This window comes from Solea senegalensis, linkage group LG16 (assembly GCF_019176455.1).
Source record: "Solea senegalensis isolate Sse05_10M linkage group LG16, IFAPA_SoseM_1, whole genome shotgun sequence".
Classification (NCBI taxonomy): domain Eukaryota; kingdom Metazoa; phylum Chordata; class Actinopteri; order Pleuronectiformes; family Soleidae; genus Solea; species Solea senegalensis.
The window spans coordinates 17,665,322-17,685,566 of NC_058036.1; the positions used below are offsets into that span (position 1 = coordinate 17,665,322).

A 20,245-nucleotide genomic window follows, 5' to 3' on the forward strand; every position below is an offset into this window, starting at 1 on the left:
CTTTTACTACACATTCCGGCTGCGAGGCTAATGTCCAACAGACGAAGGTAGATGCAATGTTTTTTTACGCCAAACACAAAGGATAATTGAAGATTTGCATGTTTGCTTTGTGTGAATATGCTTTTACAAGTGGCGTCCTGTCAGCGTGTTTAATGTGGATCCTGGTAACGACGTGGGTTGACTACAAGGCTTTATGAAAATACACCGACATTGTTGGCTAACTTGGTTAGCTGTTAGCACCGTGCAGCAGTCAGCCAATGCGAGTGCAGCTGTCTGTCATTGTAACGACGCTAACAAACGCTGAGCTTAGCCTTTCGCTACACTAGTCGCTCCAGGTGTCAACAGACCAATGAGGATTGTTCGTATTGATTTTGTTTTTGTCCAGTTGTCCATGGGGGGAACTTGAATAAGGCGTTTTGACAACGCTATTTAGCTTCCAGGTTGTTTGTGGCAGTAGCGGTCAATGCCATTTGACAGGGTTTTGACACCTGTAATTTGCACGGCTTGAGAGTCCACCATCAGTACCTTGACCATCTTCTGGACTTAATAATTGGATCTACTGGGAACATGTATATCTATTCTTTCTCTTTGATGGCCACATAGAAGCTGGAGGTAGTGTTATAGGCAGTCTTTTGCCAAGTTGTTCATGCATATTTTAGTGTTAGTGGATGACATGTAATATTATTCTCTCATCAGCCAGCACCACTCCAGGGTGACACTTAAATATTCATGCTTTCTTGACAAAGCAGTTTACCGTTGAAGCTCCCATGCTTGCTTAATCATCTGTTTAACCATTGTTCCTCATTTGAATCCGTCTCTTAAAGAGCTTGAGGTTTTTCGCCATGTATTTTTTTGATTTTTTTTGACTCGTGGCTTTTGAGCCTAAGCAGTTTTGTCTTCTCTTGTAGGAGACTTGACTAGCTCCCTGGTACATGGTACTTATCTTTTTGAGCTCAGAGGAGACTGAGTGAAGGCTGAAAGATGGTCTGATGGACCGCTGCTTCTTCCTGACCTTCCTCCTCTGCTCAGTGTTGTGGATCTTCTTCTGGGAGGTGCGCTGGAAGAAAGGAAAAGAAAGTCAGATTGAGGAATGGCTTCAAGGACATAGCCTTTCTCAGTACAGGCACTTATTTGAAGGTCAGTGTTTTTCTATTGTTTCATTTGAGATGACCAAACATTGGTGCTGTGCTACCAATGTTTGGTCTACAGTTAAAACAAGGGTGCACTGAGCAGTTTAAGCTTTAGTTTTAAGTACAAGGAAATGTATTGTGTCCTCACATTCTTGTAGGAAAAGTGCCATGTTTTACCTCATTTGATATAGGTTTAATGCAGAAAGATTGCATTTGACCCCAGTCATTGTTTTGGCTTGGAAATACAAAATAATCAGGTTTATGGAGTGCAATTGGAATATAGACACAATCTGCACAGACCTAAAAATGAGAGACTTAAATAACTCTTCTGCTGATTTGCTGGCTGGTGCATATATGGGGAATTTTATGTGCTTGTTCATGTGTCATCCAGATGTACAGACACTGGAAGAACTGAGTCTGAGTGTACTGAGTCGCCTGGAAGAGGTAGTGAAGGAACAGCAGCGCTGGAGGCAAATTGCAGAGGCCCACATCCAGCTGCTCCGAGACTTTGCCTTCCAGGAGTGGCTTTGCTCTCAGAAGCTGGAGCACTATTACCATACGTAAGCAATGGATGGTTTTAAATGCAACATTAATCTTGGAAACAGTCACAAGCATCCGTCCTTTACAGACGCAATCAGCTGTTGGCATGTAACAAATCTTTTTCCAATACCTTGATTTACTTTAGTGTTAATTGCCGTGGTTAACAAAAGCTTTGTATATTTTTGTCCACTGGAGGGCAGCCTCACCATGTCTGCTGACACAGTGTTTCTGAGGGTCACTGCAGTAAACAGTGTTCTTGAGAGGCTGTTATCCTGAGACCCTGCAGCAGTATTGCAGATGTGTTTTTGTGTACACGTCCACTTGTATTTCTTACATTTTAGGGCCTTTTTTGGCATACATACTGACCTTGTCATAGCCAGCAGTCCTCAGAAAGACCAACACTTGGCCCTAATGAGATAGAACCTAATTTCTGAGGAACCAAGTTTAGTGATTATGACAATTAATACAAATGTCTGCCTGCATTTGTATTAATTGTAAAGTTCAGAGGTGTTTTGAAAACGCAGACCATATGGTTTGAGGGAAACGTATACAACATTTCTAAAGGGACACGCTCACCTTTTTGAAGGTCATGACCGTCATCTGTTAAGCCTAGGGATGCACATTGCTGGACTGTTTGCCGATATAATAGAACGCTTGGACAGAATACCGATGCTCACGTCACAGCCTATCTTCATTGTGTGAAATAAATAGTTGTAGAGGACATAAGCATAGATGCAAAGAGGTTGCAGCCTATTAAGCCTAATGTTTTAGTCAATAGTCTTATTGGGGGATTTTTGGCATGTTTACTGATATCTGATAATACATTTTAAAGCAACCAATATTTGCAGATACCAATATTGGGCCATCAATTCATTACTTGCCTTTCCATTTACCACACCATAGTGTAAATTGAAGCTAGAAGCTTTCCTCCCAGATAAATAGCAAGAAGAATGTTTGGTTTTTGCAAAGAGACTTTGTTCATGGAAGTTTTTCACTTTTTTCAGTTTTGGCCATTTCAATGGTAGGTAGTGTTACAACAAAAGATTTTGTTTCGCTTTAATGGTTACCTCCATTATCTATTATCCTTTCCTTTGCTCATTGCTTTAATGTTAAACCATATAAGGTAAAGCATTAATTGTGAGGGACTAACTGTTGCGTGCTGTTGAGTTGGCAGTCTTGCCGAACAGACTTTGAGCAACCCCCTTAGCAGTGATACTAGTGTTGAGTCACTGAGGGCAGTGACCCTGCTCCTGTCCGTTGTCTGTCTGCAGTATTTTTCACTTTTGTTTTCCCCTGCAGGCTGAAGACCTTGGGTTGTATGAATCTAGATGATCTATCCCAGTTTGACAGTCAACTGCAGCTGTCACTAGCTGCCTGGGGCTACTACTACGAAGATTATATTAAGTTGTCCACAGGCATCAATATCCTAAGGACCTCCAGGGGGAGTCGAGACCAGGACTACGAGATCCGGCTGGTGCACAGCCTCGCTGAGAGGCGTCTGAATGAGAAGTGGTCGATTGGTGAGTCAAGTCGCTCTTTCAGAGTGGTTTTAATTTGGGGTTGTGTGCTTTAACTGCAGCTGAGGTATTTACAAGATGATCTAAGACATAAAAATTTGATGGATTGTACTCTTGCTAAAAGTCACAGATAGTTTTAACAAAGCATCATTAAAGAAGTATTGTTTCATCTCTTTTTACAGCTCAACATCTGTTTGTTTTACTTTCCTTTAATGGAAAACACAGTTCCCAATGGTATTCAAGATAAATATATTACAATTCATAAAATGAGTGAATGTTCCATCATTGTTAATTATTAATTGGATCAATGTCCACTTGTCTTTTCAGCTGGAGCTCTCATATTTGGCTGTACTGTGGCACTGTGCTTCTTGATAAGGGACCTCATGTTTTACGTGATTGGTGAGTCTAGGTTTAGCTCTTGGGTGTTGCTGAGCCTTGAAATGCTGCTGCACGACTTGTCATTATTCCACCTTCCAACACATACTCTCACAGCAGCTTTTACAAGTAGCTTTGCAGTAGTTTGATGCCTGAGGATCTGCTAGAAACGTTACTCTTTTAAATCTTAATAAATCCTCACATTGTTTCCCTTCTTATTGCAGGTGGAATTACTGTTTCCATCATAGCGTTTGTCTTTACTATCAAGTTCCTCTGTGAGCTTGCAGCAAGGGTTGTCAGCTTCCTGCAGAATGAGGATCCGGGGCGCCGCGGTGACCGCAGCATCTATGACTACGTCCGGGGAAACTACCTGGACCCACGCTCCTGCAAGGTGTCGTGGGACTGGAAGGAACCGCAGGAAGTCGGACAGACTATGAGTTTCAGAGTACAGGTGATGATTGATTGATTGATTGATTGATTGATTGATGGTTTCAAGTTAAGTTAAATTATTTATGCATGACTTATGAATACAGCAGTGACACAAGCATGTTTCTGTGTATCTATACTGTTTTTTATTTCTGTTTACTCAGCTGTTCTATAAGAATGGCCAGCCTTTCCCGGCTCATCGACCGGTGGGGCTGAGGGTCAACATCACCCACATTGAACTGGCTCTGGACATCCCTGTTACACAGGAGGTTCTGCAGGAACCAGAGTCCAATGTAGTTAAAATGGCCTTCACGGTGCGCAAAGCTGGACGTTATGAGGTTGCTGTCAAGCTGGGCGGCCTCAATGTGGCTTACAGCCCTTATTACAAGATATTCCAGCCAGGTATGATATACTGTTTTGGAGCCTACCTTTATTTTGATATGATTTGAGAATTTTTGTATCGCGTGTTCAGTACTTTTCTCTAACTTTGTTCACTCCAGGTACAGTTGTCCCATCTAAAACAAAGATTGCCTACCATTTCTCCACGCTGGTCCTGGTTAATGGACAGCAGCACACTTTGCAGATTGAGCCCAGGGACGAGTATGGAAACCCCACCAGTAACTCGACAAGTCTCACCGATGAAGCGAACTACAGCGTCCATGTGCACTCTGTAAGTCATTTTTTTCTGTTATCCATCACATTCGGTCATTTCCTAACACGACAGCTTTACAGGAGAACAGGGTCTTACCAGTGAAATTCCCTCTGTTCTTTTAGCTGGGCACAGCAGACGACGACAGTCTGGAGGGATGCTTCAGTAAATCAGTGTCACTCAACAAGCAGCAGTGCCAGGTTCTGCTGAGACTGACCCTGAGGAAGGCAGGTTGTTTCAGGGCCCGCATCTCCTACAAGGATCAGCCTCTCAGCAATGGGGAATTTGATGTTATTGTTCTCAATGGTGAGAATTCCAATGCATTTCATAGATATTGGGTAGATTCTGTCATTTCAAATCCTAATTCTCATATAATCTCATTGTATGTTGCAGAGAATGAGAAGGCCTGTGTGGAGAAGAACGTGTCCACTCCAGGCATAAGTATCTACTTTGAGGCGTACCTATACAGCAGCGGGAACTACAGCAGTTCATCGTGGCAGTTACCAGCCTCCTCTCTGCTCACTCCCCAGCGGAGGCCCTCTATGGGAGAAGAGGAGGACGAGCATGACTCTCCTGTGGAGGGACAGCCTGAGAAGGTCAAGAAACCAAAAAAGGTCTACTGCTACATATCACCAAAGGTCAGTTGCCAGCATTTAATGATTTATTTATTTTTCTTCTTCTTCTTGAAAGGTCCAGTGTGACACGTTTAGGATAGTTAAGTGGTTGAAATCTGAATTTTAATGTAAGGTTTTCAAAGTTTGAAAAGCTTGTGTGTGACCATGAAATCATGATTTTGGTTTGTTTATGTCATTGTACCATCTCTTTTACTGCTATAAAAGTGAAATAAGCATGGTGATTATGGCGATGTATTTTTATAAGTGTACCACAACTGTAAGATGCTGGTAAAAAATTATCTTGAATTTGACCTGGGAAAAGCTGTGTGAACCTAGTGAGAAATGAAGTTTGTGTACATGTGTAACCCTTGTAAGATAAAAAAAACAATTATGTCTCTGTAGCCTTCGAAAAAGCTTTTACTTTACTTACGTTTGTATTTGAAAGCGAAGTCTTAGTATATAAAGAAGGAAAAATCACATCTGTAGGACACTGTAGTTCCCTGACATACTTCCATTGAACAGCCTGCAGTCTCAACATTATGTCACTAATCCTTACTCACTGGACCTTTTAACTTTTTTGTTCGTGAATATAAGAAGGTTAGAGAGGTATTATGTGTGATAACTAAAGACTAAGTTGACTTTTCTGTCTAACAGCAACTATCTGTGAAGGAGTTCTACCTGAAAATTATTCCGTGGCGCCTTTTCACCTTTCGAGTTTGTCCAGGAACAAAGGTAAGGCAGATCAGAGCAGAACCAAAGAATCCTTTATTAAATGTGACAAACACACAATAATCCTCCACTCCGTTTTCAGTTTACCTATCACGGTCCCGATCCTGTTCACAAGTACCTGACTCTCGTGGTGGATGATGGGATCCAGCCTCCCGTGGAGCTCAGCTGCAAAGACAGGAACATCATGGCTGCCACCTTCATCCGTTTCCTGCACAAGAACATTGGTTCGTTTCAGTCCGGTGTTTGAATTGTTTTTGTCACGGGCTACACCCGTGTTCTGTTGACCACCGTGGTAGTGATTTATTGATTTATTATCGCCAGGTGGCTCTGAAACGTTCCAAGACAAAGTGAACTTCTTTCAACGTGAACTCAGACACATCCACACCAAGAAACCTCGCACCAAGACCTGCCTAAAAATCACGAGACACTCCATTCTGGATTCAGTGAGTGCTGCTGTCTTGTATTATGAATCTGATTGTTATGTGGTTGTAACAAGTGTAATATCGACTCAAATCATCTTTCTTTCTTCGTGCTGCTCAGTCCCTGAAGGCTACCCGGAACTTCTCGGTGTCAGAGTGGAGCAAAAACTTTGAGGTCGTGTTTCAGGATGAGGAAGGTAAATAAAACCAGAGTGTACCAAAGTGAGCTTAAGCATTTCATTTCAAATGTAATATTTGGTTTGTCCTGAGTTTACATCCTAATGAATGTCACCGACGTAAGCCGTGTTTCCATCGTGGTACAATACGTTTGGTACAGTCGCGTCGGTAAGATACGTAGCCTGACTGTACCGGTGCGCCAACAACGACGTCAAACGTGACACAACAAGTCGAGCATTGAAGAAACACCGGTCACAAGGGAGTGACGTGGGTCTGTCGTGTGTCTAGCTCCACCCGTACTGTACCCTAAGGCAGTGGATAAGTAAAAAGTTCATGTGCAAAAATAAACAGCAGTTATAGATTTTTATTTGGTTGATACTGACTTCTAATTATCCAGAGTGACTGATTGGGATGCGCAAATATAATTATATTAACCTCACAAACTCAGAGCTCCGCATCCCCCTAAGGGGCGCTTGCACCCCAGGTTGGGAACCATGGTCCTAAGGGAAGGGTCCCGAAAAATGGAACATTTGGGACAGGGTATTTTGGTACTTTCCTCATGGAAACAAAGAATCTGTAGCGTACCAAACCGAACCGTTCCACGGCAGAAGGTATTCACTGAAGTGACCGCTCTATGAAAATGTTTTTTTTCTCCCAGCTCTGGACTGGGGAGGTCCTCGCAGAGAGTGGTTTGAGCTGATTTGTAAGACCCTCTTTGACACCTCCAACCAGCTGTTCACTCGTTTCAGTGACAACAACCAGGGTCTTGTAAGTGTTGACCCCCCCCACTCTCCCACCCCCACCATGTTTTGTCTCCTCTTAATCTACACACAATCCACACAAACTAACAGAATTAACATCTATCTTGCAGGTGCACCCAAATGCAGACAGGCCGCCCCACCTGCGTCTAAAGATGTATGAGTTTGCAGGCCGCGTTGTGGGGAAGTGCCTGTATGAGTCCGCCCTGGGCGGATCCTACAAACAGCTGGTCCGAGCTCGTTTTACACGGTCCTTCTTGGCCCAGATCATTGGCCTTAGGATGAACTATAAGGTATGGAACACAGAAAAGACTTCTTCCCAGAAGTTGGATGTTCCTCTGGTCTGTCTCATCACTTAAACATTCCTCACTAAGCCAGGAAAATCTGATTTGTTTCTCTGCATTATTTATTTTAATGACGAACCAGGCCAGCATGTTTTGCCGTTAATCCAACTTCCTAAGATTTCAAAGCTGAGAACTGAAGTCGACCCTATCATCTTTCTTTCTTTTCCTTTTTTTTCTTCCGCGGAGGAGATGAAATGTCGTGTTTATTTAACAAACGTCACTTTGTTGTGTTTCCACTTGATTTCCCACACGCAGTACTTCGAGACAGACGACCAGGAGTTCTATAAAACTAAAGTCTGCTTCATCCTAAACAATGACGTGAGTGAAATGGACCTGGTGTTTGCCGAGGAGAAGTACAGCAAGTCGGGACAGCTGGAGAAGGTGAGGCAACACTTTTTGGAGAGGAACCTCCCCCTTTATCCCTGATGTAATTTCACATTTGATAGGAGCAATAAACGAGCAAAAGAAACCATATTGCTTATTTGGCAGGCGTCGTATTTTTACTTTAAGGGGAGGAGAGTGGTGAGTTTGTATTCAAACTTTGTTTGAGTCCACACAATAAGTGGCTGTGTAACTCGCCGAGTTTAACCGCCTCCTTTTAATGACATACATGTGTTTCTGCTTCTTGAAAAACGTTTAAATTAATTAGAGGACTTGTGTTTGGGATGGACGCAGATCTGATATTCCTAACTTTGTTTTCATTTCGATGTAATAACTTAAAATTAAGAGTGATCATATTTGTGCTAGCGTACAGTAGAATGGGTTCTTTTATATCGACGGTGGAAGCAGTTTCTCAACATGTCGCCGTGCCACGTTTCTACAGCAACGCAGAGTAAGAGCAGACGAAACCAAGCATGGTCTCAAGAGAGGATCTTTTACCTTTGCATTATGTACTTCAAAGCCACACTGGTGCTTCTAATCGCGTGAAAAGGCGGAGTATTGAGTTAGAAACAGTGCAATCTCAATCCCGTCTCTTGCATCTAACTTTGAGCGTGTCGTGCAGGTGGTGGAGCTGATTTCGGGAGGAGCACAAATCGCTGTCACCAATGAAAATAAGATGCATTATCTTAACCTGCTGGCCCAGTACAGACTGGCCAGTCAAGTGAGGGACGAGGTGGAGCATTTCCTGAAAGGTAAGGAGGTTTTTTATACTAGTTTTTCTAATCTGTCGTCCACCACTACTGTGTTTATAGTTAGCATCATTTCCTAATGAATCGCAGGTTTGAACGAACTGGTTCCAGAAAACCTGCTCGCCATATTTGATGAGAACGAGTTGGAGGTATGTGTGACGGTTCAGAGTGAAATCCCGTCGCCGTTTCTATTTATATCCGTTTATAACGACTTCTCCTCTCTTAAGCTCCTGATGTGCGGCACCGGCGATATAAACGTGCAGGACTTCAAGGCTCACGCCGTGATTGTCGGAGGGTCGTGGCACTTCAGAGAGAAAGTATGTTGTGGGAAAATCCCCTTTTTTTTTTCTGTGCTCTGACACTGATGAGAATATCTGAGCGCGTTGATTTCCTGTCGCTGCAGGTGATGAAGTGGTTCTGGGCCGTGGTGTCCAGCTTCACTCAGGAGGAACTGGCGCGTCTGCTGCAGTTCACCACCGGCTCCTCTCAGCTTCCCCCCGGGGGCTTCAACACCCTTTGCCCGTCTTTTCAGATTATTGCTGCCCCCACACACAGCACCTTACCCACAGCACACACCTGGTGAGTAGAAGAGCTCGGACTGATCTTGTTCTATTCATTTCTGACTGTAAGTGTGTCTGTCTGGAGTCCTTGTTTTTTGAAGTACCGACCCATCCATATCATTTACAGCAGCGGGACATTGTAAAAGTGTAAAATTGAATGTAACTCATGATTGATTTATGTCTCCGTCTAGTTTTAACCAGCTGTGCCTCCCGACCTACGATTCCTACGAGGAGCTGCACAAGATGCTGAAGTTGGCCATCAGCGAGGGCAGCGAGGGCTTCGGCATGCTCTGACTCCTCCGTGGTTGCCGTGGTTCCACTAGGACACCAGCTCTACACCAGGTCCCGACCTACAATTCATCTCCATCAAAACAGTCGGGCTTCTTGGTAAAGAATCGCCCCGAACCCACTTTCTCTCTCCTTCCTCTCTCAGGATGAGAGGCCATTACTGGAAGTCACAGAGGGCTGAACTGGAATCAGGTCTTGATCATGTGAACTTGATCCGGTGCAAACGTATGCGTAATAAAAACTATTTAGTGTTTTGTTTTTGTTTTTTGTAAAGATAAAAGGACTGGACCTCGGACGGGTTGCGAAAGGCGAGCGTTGGGCTAGTTTTATTTTTGAAAAGCTACACGTTTCGCTTCGTTTTTTTATATGTTTTGAAAGGCAAATGACGAGCTAGCGCGAAGGCCTCTAGTATTACTGCGTATAAACGCTTCTCTCTGCAGTTTGACTAACTGAGGAAACACTTCAATGCAGCAGCAGCAGCAGCCCACAGGTCGCGTGGGTGACGTGTGCATCGACAGCACTTTGGCCTTAATAGATCAGGGACTGATGTTTGTATGTAAATACCTAACGATCACTCTTATGTAGATACTTGTGATGTACATACTGGCGCGTATTCATACTTTTTTCACCTCGTTGCTTCTTTTGACGTCATGTTTCTTTGCCGTTACATGTTTTTTTTTTTCCGATGAGTTTCTATGAGCGTTTTGAGACGAATGGAGGTTTTTAAAAGAAGCCAAGTGATTGCTGTTGTTTATACATGTTTTTAACTTATTGTGTCTCGTAAAGAAGGATTTGCGTTTGACCCATAACTGCTGAAGCTATGTCTGTTCATGTTTTCTTATGTCTTTATAACCTGCCTTATTCATGCCCTTTGCCTCCGGGTGTGTGCAGAGACGAGCGTAGACGGTCGGAGCCGAGTCAACAGTCGTGGGTAATGGTTCTGCAACGCTTCCAAACACATTGGGGTTCACTGTGGACGCGGGTGTTTTTAAGAGAAGTGTCACAAACTTCCTATCACGACATATGCCGACATATGCCGGATGCTTTATTCTGGAGTGTTTACCTCAGAATCTGATACGCCACACCACTGAGTCCTCTGAAGCAGGTGTATGTGGTCAACTGTACAACCTTCATCCTCTCCAAACTAAGGCATTTCTTTCTGGTTTGGGAATTAGTTTTTTTTTTTGTCATTATATTATTGTCAAACTATTTATTTTTGTCTTTATCTTGAGCCAACAGACTTTTTCCTTTGTTTCTCTTTTTTCTGAATGTTAATGAGCCATTTCATAACGACGTGTGCTGCCAGTCAGAGTGTGTGTGTGTGTGTTGCTCTGCTTGTACAGAAAAAGGAAACTGAATAATTAGTCTCATTAGCGTTTAAGTTTGAACACGTTAACGTTCCCCATAGAGCGCGCTCTGAGTTCAGCTCCATCCCTCACTCTCCTCGCACGGCTGGCAGTGAACGTTTCACTCGTGCACTAAAGAGAGTTAACTTTGTCGAACGGCAATGATGTCACTTTTTTTTGGAGTTTTGGTGGATTGTTTCCACTGATTCAACACAGCCAATACAGTGGGATTTGATTCTTGCTCTTTAACTGGACTTTTACAGTGTTAAGGAGGGGTTTTTGTCGGCGAGTTTATGGCTCCGTGTGTTTTGGGTTGTGCAATGTTGACCTGGTGTTCTGCGGAGAGCAGTGAAAAGCTTTCATTCAGAGTTTGATTTATCCATCAATACCAAACTGGCCGGCATCATATTTATCCGTAGCAAGTGTAGTTGACGCGTTAGTTAGATTAGATGACTAATATAAACGTATATTAGTAAATAAAGAGGTCTGTTCTGTAGTTTTATGTTTTTCACGAGCATCTACTACTGTATTTAAAGTTTGGATGTTGATGAGTGTGACTTTTAGCGATGTAGATATTGTGAAATATTTGACTTTAAAGCTGGGGTACTTTATTTCCTTTTCTTTTTTTTTAAATAGCAAGTCTCTGCTGATGAATGTTTGAGATTCTCTGCACTGCAGGTCCTTTGTTTATGGGAATAAAAAAAAAAAAAATGATGGACCAGATTTTTATGGCCTTATCTCATTGTGTGCGCATCATATTTGGATTGTGTAAGACAGTGCGGATCAAGAGCGAGATTCCATCCACTGCCAAAGCTGGATTTTGGACTTGGAGATGACTCGAGTGGTGTTGACCTCAAACAGCAACAGTCATTCTTTTACTTGTTAGAAGATTACGCACTTGGAAAACAGCCCATCGATGAACACAACACAGTGTAGATGAGGACATCGTCGTCACTGCCACTGATTGAGGTAAAGTCTCAAAACCATGGTATATCTGTGTAGTGTACATTACTTTTAATAACATGTCAACATTTGCAGTTCACATGTTAGGTAAAAAAAAACATGAGCATACTGTCATTTATCAGCAGAGTTCACGTTTTAGACACAAGGGGGCAGTGGCTCCACATGTGACACGAGTATCGTCCTTATGGCGGGATGTGAGAAGCTGACCCTCACACTTAAAACTCCAATAAATCCATAACAAACCCCACATTTTACATTGAGAAACATTTGTTCTGTTTTGCACGGTCAATATTTACGATATAATATTTACGACACTGAAAACAACATTTTTGTGATTTATATTGTCTCGTCAAAGCTGTGCAAACATAGGCCGAGGCATAATGTGTAGATAACAGATATGTGTGCACTTGTTCCACATACTGTGACCTCGTGAAACACGTGGAAATGAACTCCATTCACCTGCTGCTTTTCCATCGGCTACAGGTTTAATGTGTGAGAGCACTCGTGTTTATGGAACGCGATAAAAATCCAAGTGCTGAAAGTGAAAATGGAAAACTAGCTCGTCCTTCCACTGCGTGGAGACGGTGACACAATTGAGAGTCAAGATAGTCTATGCAGGATGTGATAGCAGTGTGTCCGTTTGATAATCGACTACGTTCCTTTTCGTCTGCTGTGCGTAAAGGCCGCGGACATGCAAGGCCGCGTGGACTTCCACATTACACCCACATGTTCCTGGCGTGTGTTCCTCACACTGCGGTCTGAACACTATCAGGAGCAGAAAGGCATCTTGAAGTACTTGGAGGCAGGAGTCCAGTTATTTGGTCTTGGCATGCACCTGTGGATTTGCATAATGGTCTCTCTCGAATTTCCCCCAGGAATGCTCTCTAAAGAGGGACCACAAATCAGACAAGTCATCCTCTGGCACTCGCCGAGAATGGTGTACCATGTTGGAACAGTTCTCCCTCCCTGTGGGAGATCTCGCAGGAACAACACTGTGCATTTTCTTTTTTCTTGCTAAATTCATCTGATGATACTAATTCCCTGGGAAAACATGTTTCTCTGACAAATTTTCCATGTACTGTTCCATAAACGTCTCCAGACCTGAGTGCAGCTTGGTTTCGAGGGGTTTGGGGGTTGCCAAGTTCCTGGGGGAGTCAATTTATGGGGTGGTTCTCTTCCACCAAAAGACTTCTAACATGATCGAAAATGCAGTACCCCCACCTCTGAGTCAGACACCCAGCCTCTGTCACTTTCTCTGATCAAACGTAATCGTGCACAGACGTTGATCTTCGCGGGGATGCCGAAACACAAATGTGGCACGCTGTAAATCTCTCCGGGTACATGACTGCTCTCTGCTGCTTCCTGCTACACAGCCTCGGGCTTGTCTGCTGGTCCTCATTACCTGATTGGCTGCCACTGATTGCTGACAACTGGATTGGCTGCAGGTGTTTATTATCATCTGTGATGACTGGGCTGATTTAGAGGCCAGTCTTAATCAGTCAGGTTTGTTGAAGGACAGGAGAGCTTCACAGCAGCAGCAGCAGCAGGAGCAGGAGCAGGAGCAGGAGGAGCAGGAGCAAGAGCAGGAGCAAGAGCAGGAGCAGGAGCAAGAGCAGGAGGCCTGGACTGAAGGAAGTTTACGCCTCACTGCTGACTCCATATTGCCCTCGGGCTTTGGCACAAATGCGGGCAAACACGCTCTTGTGTCTGTGAGTATACAAAGTATTATACACAAAGGCCAACCACCAGTTCCTCAGCTGTGTCTTCTGCGGTTGCATTACGAGGCTTAGGAAAAAGGTTTTAGGAAAAAGGCAATTGATTCATGGGGGGGCGTTTCGATGCCTGTTGAGACGTGCAGCTGTTTTATATCAAGTGTGTGGTGAAAGATTTCAGTCCCGGTGTTCAGGCCTCTGCAGGGACAGGACAGACTCTGCACCTGTATTACAAGCACTCATGCATGGTTAGCACCTGCACGCTGAGGCATCCGTCCTGGTCTGTCAAAGCCGACGAGAACGTTTGGAAGAGCACGGTCGCGACTGTCGGTCGGTGGACCAGTTTCCATCGTTCATAGCTTTGTCGTTTCTATTTTAAACACAATAAGGTTGACGTTTTTGGATCTTTGCAGAAATGTCAGACAGCTGTTGGCCACAGAGCCATGAAACGTTGTTCAGACGTTCGTGATTCCTTCAGGATGAATTGTAATAACATCAGTGTTTTTTTGTTTAGTTTTTTCCATGTTGCTCTGCAGGTCATCATTTCAATTTCATCGCTTAGTTGTTGTTTTTTTGGTATGATGACGGCTGCATCATTCAGCTTCATTAGCATGCTAATGTACTTAAAGGAATATTTCACTGATTTGCATTAAGCTCTGTATTATTAGAATAGGGGGAGTATTTTTGAAAACTTGTGCTCCTTAACCTCAGTTTCCCCTGAGTCGAGAAATTTCTTCTAGGGGGTGCGGCACCTCGCTCCCAGAATGTAAACAGTGTTTGCCATCTTCGCTAACAGTTAGTGTCACGTAACAAAGAAAAGAATGTAGAAATTTCTCGACTCGGGGGGAAAACTGAGGTAAGGAAGCACAATTTTTCAAAAATACTACCCCTACTCTAGTAATACAAAGCGGTACAACATGATGAATGTTGTACTTACTGCATAGGAAAGTGTTGAGATTAGCATTTAGCTGAATGCTTTTCGGCCTCATTAAGATGTTAGTGTAGCTGGTTAGTTGTTAAATTGTTCTTTTAACTGTGAATACATGTAAAATGCTTCATGCTTTTCCTGAACCATGGGTGGAAAAGGGTCGAGGTAATACTTGACATTACAGTACATATAGTAGGGGGGTAAATTTTGTAAAAGTGGTGCAAAATGGCCCAAAAGTGAAAATCCGGTAGGACAAAGACAAAACTAAGTTGCACCAGATTTCACGAAACTTGGTGGAAACATGTCGCAGCCCAAGACGAACAAAAAAGTCCTCTGGGACCATGGCTTCAACTCAACAGGAAGTCTGCCATTTTGAATTTGGCGTCCATCATCTGAGTACGTTAACAGTACCAACATAAACAAACATGTCAATTTGTACTTAACATATCAAAAGTTATGTCGCAGATTAAAAATTCTGTGTGCTACAGCAACCATCGGCAAATTTCAACCATTCGCCACAAAACAGGAAGTGCCCTGTAACCAGAGCCGGATTAAATAAATGGACTATACTAGGCGGACTGTATTTTTTGGGCCCCCCTCCATCGATGTTATTTATGAATTGAAATCTGAAATTTACCAGAGTTACTAATAAAAGTGAATTCACATTTTACATAGCGTAGTCTTTGGTTACGAGTTGGTTCTTTGTATGCCAAAATAAGTCATGTGTCGTATATTAAACAGTCTATCAGACTATTTTTTGATTTCTATTACTGTATTTATACGTCACTACAATGCTCTATTAAATGATACTTATCCATTGCAAATGTCATTGTTAAGGCAGTAGTACCAGTAAATCACCAATAGGAGTCATCATTGCTATGTAAACAGAGCAAATAAGATAAATGTTGTAAGCTATTGCATTTAGCAGAAAATCTTAATTAAATGTGTTGATTAAATGGAATAGTTTAATAAGTAGTCAAATATACAAAGACCGGTAACGTGTGCAGTAAGATAAACTGTGCTGTCATGGTAAAGAGGTTTATTTTCATGGACAAGCATCACCTCTCTTCCATTTTCTGTTATTCAGCTCCTGGTCTGGACTGTTGTGGATGTTTCTCTGGATGGTGTACTGTGCAGTGTTGTTTTTGGAAGCCATTCTAGATTTTGTCTTAGTTTTAGTCTTTTAGTCTAAACTGAACTTATTAGTTTTAATCACGTTTCAGTCATTTCTATAGTGCAGTGTCACACATAAGTTTGACATGAAATTTCCTCCGCCGGTGGTGCGCCGCGACCGACTCTAGATCGGCTTGGAAGGGCTCGGGGCGAAGGCGGTTTACAGCGAACCCCCGCCCGGACCTCGCCGCGGACATGTGCACTCGCTGCGGCTTCTCCCGCCCGCCTGCCCCCCAGCGCGACTGTCGATCGGAGCAGACTGTCCTCAGAACGCCCTGACAGCGTCGCGTCATCAGGACGAGGAGCGTAAATCGTCTTGAAACGCGACCAAGTCAGTCTTAAGTTTTGATTGTCCGTCTGTCTGGGCCCCCTGCCAATCGGGCCCGAGGCACGTGCCTAGTTTGCCTTTGCGTTAATCCGGCTCTGCCTGTAACTTCGCCGTACAGTAAACGATTGGCTCAAAACTTCAGCACATGACAGACAGACAACTTTATTATTCCCTTTGGGTTTAGGTTCCCCTCTGGGAAATGAAAATAATATATGTTTCCGCCCGGTTTCGAACCGGGGACCTTTCGCGTGTGAGGCGAACGTGATAACCACTACACTACGGAAACTGTTGATTGTGAAGTCAACGGTGTAGCACCATTACTTTCACACTATTATTACCAAGTTGGACATCGCATTAGAAATAAGATAGTGTTAGCACACTACTCCCTCCTATTGTTGTTTCTGTACTGTAATGTGTAATTGTCATTATTGTGAGGCGATGAAAAACGCAGCGTCACTTCCGCTCATTCCGACTCTCACTGTACATGCACAGGAGGGAAAAGCGAGATGTTTGCCATCCAAATGGTCTTCAGAGGTGACCAAAACTGCATGGTACTGGTCAGTAGTGAGCCAAGCATCCGTCCTCTTTCCAACCCCAGCCACTACGAGCCAGTAGAAAGCCCCAGGCCACTGGTTTGATCCTGAGCTCTCTTACTCCTCACTGGGCCAGAGCAAATCCTGCTCCCCAAAGAGGTCATATTTGGCCAAACATCGACTTGTACTGAGCCAGGAAGCCTGTCTCACTCCCCGTGTCAGTGCATACTTTCCTAATTTGTGAATTATTCAGCAAAGATCTTCCATTTTGAAGGGGGGATGACAGAAAATTGAAATGTATGGAGATTAAATTAGCCCCACATTACAATACCTAAGGCTCAGTACTTGAGAATGAAACCCTGTGTCGGTCTGTGGCTTGGGCAACTTCCACAGCAATGTGGAAGTTCTGCAGCGTTTAGTCATCCTCTAAGCTAAGTGTCATCTTAGATTTGTCAGATCACAGGGGAAATTCATTCATACTTTCTCTCGTTCGAAGTCTCACTGACCACAGCCGTGCAAACCACAACAATAGTAGCCACATCTGGACAGCACATGTGCCACCTCTTTTGCGTACATACCAGCAAAGGCCAGATTTCAGTCCAACGTCTGTTTACAGTCCAGAGCCACACGTCAACATCACCTCTGTTCTGTTACTCCAATCTGCCAAGAGAAAAGTTGTTTGACGGGAGCATCAAAGACTTAAAAAGAAAAACTGACAAATAAGGATTTTTGCATTTACACATATTTTGCTTGGCTGGTGTGTGTGTGTGTGTGAGCGTCTCAGCTGGCACAATGCATACTAAATTTACAACTGGAGTATTCTCATCCACAGCGCGAGCCGGTCATCTAGACGTGTGGATGAAAGGTAGAGCACACCTCGTGGAAACTGCTGATCCAGGGGAAGTGTGTGTTCCTGTCTGCCATGGCGATCTCATGCAGCCAAGTCACCCTAAACGGAGGTCAGCACACTGTGGGGACCACCCCAGCGACAGAGGAGAGGAACAGGGTGAGGCTGTGTTCAGAGTGACAGAAAGATTGACTGCATCCTATCAGCTGCTGCTGCTAAAACTTGCCCAGCTCCATGTTTATGGCAGCTTGCTGGCTAATACCTTTGAGAGAGAGAGAGAGAGACAGCTTGGTTTAAACATGACTTAATTACAGGTACAGTGTATGTTCTCACAAACAGCAGATTTAACTTTTACCAGATTTCCTCTTGAGAGTCATTAGCAGAGGTGGAAAGAGTAACTGAAATATTCTACTCAAGTAACAGTACTACTATTCTAAATTTTACTTAAGTACAAGTAAAAGAGAATCTAAAAATGTACTCAAGTTTAAGTAAAAAATGATTTACACAGAGTAAAAGTTACTCGGTTACTTTTTCTTTGGGGACACAAATCCCATTAAATCCCATTTTTAATTAAAGGCAAACCTTTACAGATTAAAATGCTGACAAAAAAAGTGTATATATATATATATATATATATGTATGTATGTATGTATATATATATATATATATATATATATATATATATATATATATATACACACACGTTCCACCTCCGTCACATTCAAGCTCATGTCAAATGGGTTCATGCGATTGCTGGGTGCACACAGGAAGTGATTACAGACGGAGGCAACAGCAACACTGTGCCCCATAAAAGCTTGAAGGCTGCAAACGGGTTGGAGGTTGACCATAAAACACAAAGAAGCACCCATGAAAAAGCTGCAGTTTGACACGTATCCCCACATGCCCCCTTACCCACAAACACTCCCTCTGTCCGGTTCGATGGTACAACTAGAAAGGACACAACATTTAAAATAATATCACATCAAATGTTATGCACTGCAGCTTTAAAGCACCACTGCATGTTCCCCGTCTAACAAAGTTCCCACCAGGTTCCAGGTCCAAGTCAGCCCCAGTAGGATATGATGTAACTCACCCCAGGTTCCTCTCTGCTTTGCTTGCTCACATCGTAGGTCATGGCAGGAGTCCCTTCCTGTTTTGAGGGCTTGTCAGCCACCCAGCGGGATGATGAGGATACCATCCAGGACACTCTGGGGAGGACATTAAAGACCCCAAGATAAGTGAGGACATGAGAGAGGCCACAGACATGGCAACGAGTGTTTGTTTTGTTCTGGGTGTGAGCTATGAGAGGATCTGCCTGTATATTTTCTCTTCATTGGTTGACTGTTTGAAATGAGGCTGTGTAGAGGAACCCCATCCCCCACACATCCCCGGGGGGTCACCAACTGTTACACCAAGAATATCGTGTAAACAAATCTTATACTTTAAACAACGTCTTTGAAAGCGTGTGACTTTTTAAAGTCCTCTTTTTTTTTGTACATCCTTTTTTGTTGAACATTTTCAAAATTAGAACAGTCCAGCACAGTATACAGATTACATGGGATATGTAGCAAATCCAAAATACATCCACATCAGTGAGTTCCCAGGTGCTCTAACACTTTGCTCAACTTTCATCTCCCACCTATTTCGTCATAACAGGCTTTTGTGATCTTATTGATTCAGGGATACATCCCTAACGTCCCCTTTTTTTATTCATCCTCACTTTCCGCAGCGAGAAAAGAGCAATTTGTGCGTCCGGAGCAGCGGCTCGAGCGTCACGCGTTGCGGACGAAACAAAGGGTGCCTTTATGCTTCATAAAAACCTCAAAATTAAATGAACAGAACAGAATACAACACAGCACTTAAGGGGAAAATCGCTCTGTTGATAGACAGAGGGGAGGGATGTTGACATGCTTCTAATCTGTTTGTTTCCATTGGACGACGCTGAAGCGCGGGGACCGAGGCCCACTGGTAAAACAGTGAAACTCTGTGAATACACACACAAACACACAATATTCATAGTACCTTCTGCCATTTCACTGTCATTGAAATAAATCAGATGGGCTGTCCCTCTCTTTTGTATTTTCCCCTCCTGTCAATTAGCCGACACGTTTCACAGACGTTTTCACGTAATCCCCCAACTCGGAGCCATCAATTCTCGGGCCACTGTCATCATTTCAAAGCCCCTCCGCGAAGCCCTCCGAGCCGACGGCTCCACAAGGACATGCAAATTTCGTAAGACGTTGTCCGCACGCTGCGGTCGAGTTCTTTTTCCATCCACTAAATAAATCTGCGATCGCGTTACAGTCACAGGAGAATGCAGCAGCGAGATTTCTGTGGCAGAGTAAACATTACATCAGCAAAGAATTCGCCCCAGAAAGAGAGGCTTTGCATGGAAATCAGCGTTCGGGCTAGATGTAACATTTCATTTTTCAGCCCATTCACAGACAGGCTGTACTTATTATGAGCATATACATGACAAAACGTCCATTTTCTGTCTTTTCGTCCGAGTACAAAATGGCATAATAAAGGCTGTTATGCAACGAGAGGAGTTCCTCGGTGTTTGCGATGAGCCAATTGAGCTATTTTCTGTTTAGATCTGTAATTAACAGCCCCCAGGTTTCCTCCAGATGTGGCTTGGCCACAGACACACACAAAGTGTTTTTTTGTGTGTGTGTGTGAGTGTGAGTGTGGGTTTAAAAAAAAAAAGTGACCCAACACGACACAATCCGTCATCATAAAGAAAGATGCAATGATCTAAT

At 43.4% G+C, this 20,245-nt stretch overlaps 1 protein-coding gene and 1 non-coding gene across 4 annotated transcripts; one reads left to right on the forward strand and one right to left on the reverse strand.

Moving 5' to 3' along the window:
- Positions 1 to 6: 6 nt before the first annotated feature.
- arel1 (apoptosis resistant E3 ubiquitin protein ligase 1) lies at positions 7 to 11,725 on the forward strand. Of its 3 annotated transcripts, XM_044047680.1 has the most exons (22): positions 12 to 47; positions 909 to 1,137; positions 1,522 to 1,690; positions 2,970 to 3,190; positions 3,515 to 3,586; positions 3,787 to 4,013; positions 4,153 to 4,390; positions 4,489 to 4,658; positions 4,763 to 4,943; positions 5,031 to 5,275; positions 5,906 to 5,983; positions 6,063 to 6,204; positions 6,302 to 6,423; positions 6,521 to 6,596; positions 7,235 to 7,344; positions 7,448 to 7,627; positions 7,934 to 8,059; positions 8,682 to 8,811; positions 8,899 to 8,957; positions 9,036 to 9,125; positions 9,212 to 9,387; positions 9,560 to 11,725. In XM_044047680.1, exons 2-22 carry the CDS (start codon positions 990 to 992, stop codon positions 9,660 to 9,662), a joined length of 3,063 nt encoding a protein of 1,020 aa, XP_043903615.1. In that variant the 5' UTR covers positions 12 to 47; positions 909 to 989; the 3' UTR covers positions 9,663 to 11,725. The 3 variants fall into 3 exon arrangements, with proteins under 3 accessions (XP_043903616.1, XP_043903615.1, XP_043903617.1); XM_044047681.1 differs by lacking the exons at positions 909 to 1,137; positions 1,522 to 1,690 and having other exon boundaries at positions 7 to 47; XM_044047682.1 differs by lacking the exons at positions 12 to 47; positions 909 to 1,137; positions 1,522 to 1,690; positions 2,970 to 3,190 and adding an exon at positions 3,204 to 3,421.
- A 4,594-nt stretch (positions 11,726 to 16,319) lies between these two features.
- Positions 16,320 to 16,392, reverse strand: trnav-cac. The gene has a single exon. It is a non-coding gene; the product is annotated as a tRNA-Val (tRNA).
- Positions 16,393 to 20,245: the final 3,853 nt, after the last annotated feature.